Here is a 6,113-nt window from a genome sequence, read left to right on the forward strand (position 1 = left end):
TTGATGGGCCGGTAGCTATTGCTGCGATGAACATCTGCCCCTGGTTTCCGACCAGTAGTATATTAATTTATAATATTTGTTAGCTTCTGAGAAAACATATTTAAACCCCACAGAGGTGAGTCTGTTCTTCCACGCTGGTTGGTGGTGCCATATTTGCAAGAAGAATCACAGAGTCACAGAGCAAAGGGTTAGCTCAGTAAATATTCCAGATACTCAGTAGAAGGCACGTTTTAATGAGTAAAGTGCTATTTCAAGTCTGATATCTCCTCTTTGGGTTTCTGTGGAGTTTTTTTCGCTTGGATAAGGATAGAAGAATGGGTCTCTCTTGGCCAAAGTTGGCTTCCCTTGTGACATGTTCTCTTGTAAGCTGGTGGCTTTCATGCCCAGTGGCCTCCTCAGCTGAAAAGCAGAGGGTGTTTTTTCAGTGGGGTGTTAGTACACAAGTGCAGAGAATAGGAATGAAATTAATTTTGCAGTAAGGACTTTAAGAAAAAAAAAAACAAACCATACAAACAGGTTCCGCATCTACAGCTGTCTGTGATAGTCTGTGTGGATTTGTCTCTTTTTAAAAAAAACCCTAAACATAAAAGAGGATTTTTACAGAAGAGTAGTTAAGAGCTGCATTTACCCCTCTTTGCTAGCGCAGATGTGTTGAGCGTGTGCTCGTGTCGGAGAAGGGAGCAGTAAACCAGCTGAAAACCCCCAGAGCTCTGGGCAGGGCAGGCAGCAATACCTGAAAGCAAAACCCACCTGAAATCCTTTTCCCGTTTGCCTCTCAGGGAAGTTCTCCTCCTCTCGTTTTCTCCCAGGGCCGCCCCGAGTGCCGATTGCTGTTGAGGCGGGGGCTGCCGCGGTGTACACGCCTCTCCTGCTGCCCGACGGGCCGGTGGATGTGCTGGAGCGCCTCGACTTCGTCCTGAAGAACATTTCGGAGCTCAGAAAAGAGGTGGAGGAGCTGCGGAGCAGCCTGCAGCACCTGGCCGCCGAGATCGTCGGTGAAGTCAGGTATTGACACTGCCCCATCCTGCTTTTTCTCTCCTGTTGCACGTATTTACCCCCTGGCATGGCAAACCACATGGTAAATCTAAAATCCAGAAGTGGGAGAAGTGTCTCTAGTTCCCACATCTAGACCTCCAGCGCGATTAAAGTAAAAAAAAAAAAAAATAGAGTGTTTTGCCAAGGTTTTTTTTCTTGTGGAATATCAAGTGGTGACACTTGCTTCGCGTTCTAGACTTGGAAGATGATTTGTTCGGTCGCTGTTTTTCTCTGGCTGCTGCTGTTTTCTCGCTGGTTGCTGCCAGCTGTAGGTAGCTCCTGACACAGAGTAAAAGGTTCTCTGCTCCGCGACGTGTTTCAGGATTCCTTTGTCTTTGTTCGCTGGGGAAGCCAGAGGAAGGTGTGCAACAGGATTACCAGGGTGTGTGGATTGAGCAGGGAGCAGGTCTGGGGTCAGACTGGCTTTACTGGGGGAGTTGGGGTGTCTAGTGTGTGCTGGGGAAGGGGGTTGTGTAAGGGAGAGCAGGTCACCTTGCGAATTCTCTGGAGATAAAGCAAATTGGATAGAATCTGGAGGTGCAACAGTGGGTGTTTTGCTGCCAGCTGTTTATTTTCTCTCTTTGCCTTCCCCGAAGGTCCCATCTGGAAGAAACCCAGAAAGCGACTCGCCGGAGGCGGTTCCCATTTGCCAGAGAAAGGAGCGATTCCACAGGCTCCAGCTCGATTTATTTCACGGCCAGCTCGGGGGCAGCCAACACGGACGATGGGGAGAGTGAAGGAGGGTAAGCAGAGCACCAGGAGCTGCGATCATGGGCTTCGATGCCCAATTACTTACGTAATTACGTAATTACAGTTTATTACGAAGGAAGGGATTTTTTTTTCCCCATTAGGTTATCATCTTTCTTGGATTTATTTGCTTTAATTCCAGGAAGCCTGCTACTGCCAGGACCAGATTGAGAGAAGTGCAACAGTTCTGACTGGGAAGGAAAGATAAAATACACAGGTTTTGAGGTTGTGGGTTTTTTTTTTTTAAGCAATAATTAGGGAACCTTATGGGAAGAGGGGAACTAGAAGTCCACCTTGGGACTTGAGCGAGAGAGTTTATACATAATTTTTTCGTACAATAATATATTTTAGAATGTCTGGAAAGTTTAAAAATATATTCCAGTTAACTGAAACGCCTTCAGCCAGGGTATTTCTTACGGATTTTTCTCGGTGTGCCATACTGCTCAGTTGTGCTGCTTAAGTTCTTCTAGTTTGAAAACAGGTGAAAAGGGGTTGACAGTGCGGTTTAAGAACATCAGCTACGGTATGGATGCAAGTGTTGTCAGATTAGGTAGGTAACGAGCTCTCCTGCATCCACAACTGCAGGAGGAAGAAGAGGGAGGTGAGCTGTAGTGCCGAGAGCGGGGCGGGCAGGGTTTGGGCACGATGTGCTGTTGGGAGCAGCGTTGTGACCGCTCAGCTGGCGCCCGCTGACACGTGGTAGCAGCACAGGGGACAAAGCAGCCATTGCTGCAGCGGCGCCTGGAACAAAGATCCTCCGAGAAGGCGGATCTAAAAAAAGCCCTAAAACCAGGGCACTTCAGCAGCAGCTGGGGCTGGTGAAGCAGGAAAGAGCTGGAGTTATCAAACCGCCTCGTTCGTGCGGGTTTTCATATACAGGCAAGATTAGGGAGGGATTCACAGGGCTGTAAAAGGTGATGAGGCTGCGTAACCGATCTTAAAACCGTGTAGTTGGTTCTGAAGCCAAAACCTTTCTACCCAGCTAATAACAAGCACGGAGTCCGCAGGGTGCCCGTGTCTTGCTGAGCAGGGTGGTCTTTTTCTACAGAAACCAGCCCTGGGCACCGTGTTGGAAATTTTAAGCCGTGATGGAAGCCCACAACAGTTCAGAGAAGGCATCTGCCTTGGGGAGCACCTCAGGGGAGCTGTGGAGCAGGGATGTATTCGACAGCAAAACCTTGGTGCTTTATTTGGAACCTAGTGATGGTGGGAGGAGTTCTGACGTTTTTTTTAAAATCTGTGATGAGGCTGAAGTAAGGACCAGTATGGAGAGTTAGTGGGTAAGCAGCTCTCATCTGATTTTGAAAAAATATGTTGAGTATATATATAATTTCACATTCTTGTCCTATATGAGTAGGTATAACATCAGTCTGTTCAGGACCAGCTGCCTTTCGTATGCAACGTTGTTTTTAGAGATGCGAGTGCTAAAATTTGCTAGCAGAAAATCTGGGTGGGAAACGTAAATTTTGGAAAAAAATGTTTGGGCCACTGGGAGGAAAAACGAGACTATTCTCAACAGATACATTTCAGCCGTGCATTCATTTCTGGCAGCTGCCCTCCGTTAATGAAACTCAGAAAGAAGAGCTCATATTTCAGCTTTATTTTGTCAACCCCATGGGCGTAAGCATCTTCTCCAATTTCATGTGCGATTCACAAAAATCGTCCTGAGCTCTCGGGAGCCTGGAGCTCTCAGGCCACTGCATTTCTCTGTGTTGCTCTGGACCTTTGGGCTCCTTTGCCTCCTCTCCCCAGGTGCCTTTTTGTTCCGATGGCATGTTTTAATTTTCCTTCAGGACGTTGCGTGAGCCAGAGGCCTCAACGTACTAAAGCATCTGAGAATTTTCCATCGTTGTAAACTCAAGAAAACAGGCTGATAACTTCTAAATCCCTTCATCTTTCTGAAAACAGAGTTTATGAAGCCACATAGGGTATTACTTGTTTTTGTAAATTGGCAGCATCTCGTATGAGCTGTCTTGGAGAAAACACGTTGTTGCGGTGGAGGAAAGAACGTGTCTCGGAGCCATCCCTCGCTGCCTGTTTTTAAAGACCGAGTTGTGTTTCAGGAGCTTTCCACGTGGAAAGTGGTTTTCAGCCTCAGATCTTTGCAGCCGCCGGTAACACTGTGGTGGGACGGTGTCGCAGCTGCGGGGCTGTGCAGTGCGTTGGGATGGGAAAGAAGAGAACTTGAGGAGCTTGTGTGCAAGTACCCAAAGTGAGGTAGTCTAAGGAACTAATAGTATCATTAATCTTAAGAAAATACCAAGAAATGAAGTTTTTAATCTGAAACAGAGCTGTACCAGTGTCGCCTCCCGCCGTGCTGCTCCATTATCCGTTAACTTAGCGCTGCCTGCGTGGTCTCTGGCACGTGTTCTTGCAGCCCTCACTTTGCTGGCTTTGCAGTGATGAGACTGACTCTTTCTCTCTTGTCTTAAAATGATTCAGCACAAAGTCGTGCGTCTTTCAACTTCATGGGCGAGGGCTGGAGGCTGTGGCAAGCGGGGGAATTTGTTTAACTCTCTACCGGAGAGGGGAAGGCTTGAGCATTGCTGATCATTCTTGGAAGATGGAAGCTTTGACAGCTGAGTGTGTCTGGTTATCTGTGTGTGGCCAAATTACCGCAACTGCCTCCTTCCGATACGGGCTTGGGTCACCTATCTTTGTCCCCAGAGAGAGGCAGCGTCCCTTGGCGAGAGGGACAGCCAGGGCAAAAGGAAACACCACTCCGGTTACTGACTGCCCCGGGGGCTTTTAATTCTGGCAGAACTTGTAGAGTTGGCTTGGGCACAGTTCAGTTGGGTCACAATTACAGATATCCCCCAGAACTAAGTGTTTGTGAGGTTTGAAGTAGCTCGCTCCAGGAAGAGAGCTTTTTCTTCAGATAAACCGACAGAATTTGAAGGGAAGAGTGCCTGTTCCTGAACACCTGGCTGACCCGTGCTTGTTCTTCGGTTCGGCGCTCACAGACACATGCGAGGGGGACAAACAGTCTGCGTTCAGAAGCGATTCGTTCTGTAAGAAGGCAGCCCACCGCAGTGATATCGGTCAACATAAACACTGTTTTCAATTCCCAGCTCAGGCACCTGTGTGTGAGCTGGGGGAGCTTAGTTTTAGCCACTTCCCGAACCTTTGATCTGAGCTGTACCCTGGTTGGTTTGGCTCACCCAGCAGCTAATCGTTGCCTGGGTGTTTGTCCGTGTGGTGTCTGGCTGTGGCTCGTCTGCTGTCTCTTTCTGGACCTCCTGCCCGTGCAAAATAGTTTTGGTGGCTCTCCTGCCGTTTTGCGCCTTTTCATGTGTCAGCGTGAACAAGCTGGTTCGTATTTAGTGCTGACAGGGCGACGTGGGAATTGACAAAACAGCTCTTGGGTCTGAAATTTCCTGCAACAGGCTAAAACCCTCGGGCTATTTTCCACGTGGATGAGTGTGGTGGATTCTCTTTCTTGAAATTGTCTTTTATAATCTGTACATTTAACTGAATTGCCCTGGCTCTGTTCTTAGTAGTTTAATTCATTTTCTTATGTTGAAGTTTGAAGCGTGCAGGGAAACATGGACACTTGTGACTGGATTCTGCTGCACTTTGGGGGAGGAGGCCTTCTTTCTTCAGCTTTTTGAGGTCGAGTGTGTTACATGAGAAATCATGACCCGTGTGTTATTTGAGGCACTTGGATTGTGTGATGTTCTCCAGGATAAACTAAGATACTCTTCTTCCTCTACTAGGAAGAGCTGGGTTTGCTGCACCGTGTGTGTAAAGCTGTCACAGGCTGCAGAGCATCACCTCAGACTAATTTCGTGTTGTGTTTCTGTGTTTGGTTTTTGTATTTTATTTTTCTTGAAGGTACAGCACAGCCAACGCTGAGTCTGATTACGACCGGGAGTCTGAGAAGGAGAGCGAAGAAGGGGAAGATGAGGTGAGCTGTGAAACAGTGAGAACTGCGCGCCGGGATTCCCTGGATCTCGTCACCGAGGAGGAAGCGCCTTTACTCTTGGATTCCTCGCTGGAGGAAGGGCTGGGGCAGCTCCTGCAGCAGGCTGACCGCCTGCACGCCGGGGACGAGCAGGAGAAGAGAGAGGGCTTCCAGCTGCTGCTCAACAACAAGCTGGCGGTAAAGGTTGCTTTTTCTATATTTTCCAGCAGGGGTTTGTGTTTTTTGGCTCAACGGCGTTTTGCTGCAGTTGTTGGGAGCCGCGGCTGGCACACCTGTACCTGCTGGCCTGGCGAGCTGTCGGGCACAAAGGGACTGGGGTGTTCTCATCAACGAGCAGCTGAGCCAGCAGTGTGCCCAAGAAGGCCAACAGCATCCTGGCTGGTGTTAGGAGGCATGTGAGCCGCAG

General features: G+C 48.6%; 1 protein-coding gene across 1 annotated transcript in view; it reads left to right on the forward strand.

Annotated features, from left to right (window-relative positions):
• Window positions 1–809: 809 nt before the first annotated feature.
• The window catches only part of RMDN3 (regulator of microtubule dynamics 3), a gene marked incomplete at its 5' end in the record, with an annotated part of 16,306 nt that continues 11,002 nt past the window's right edge, over window positions 810–6,113 (forward strand). Inside the window, 3 exons of the mRNA XM_009868458.1 lie at window positions 810–1,005; window positions 1,632–1,778; window positions 5,617–5,884. Coding sequence (XP_009866760.1) covers window positions 810–1,005; window positions 1,632–1,778; window positions 5,617–5,884 — 611 coding nt within the window. The remainder of the gene's footprint in view (window positions 1,006–1,631; window positions 1,779–5,616; window positions 5,885–6,113) is intronic.

Source organism: Apaloderma vittatum, unplaced genomic scaffold, assembly GCF_000703405.1.
Source record: "Apaloderma vittatum isolate BGI_N311 unplaced genomic scaffold, ASM70340v1 scaffold27474, whole genome shotgun sequence".
In the NCBI taxonomy this organism is placed as follows: domain Eukaryota; kingdom Metazoa; phylum Chordata; class Aves; order Trogoniformes; family Trogonidae; genus Apaloderma; species Apaloderma vittatum.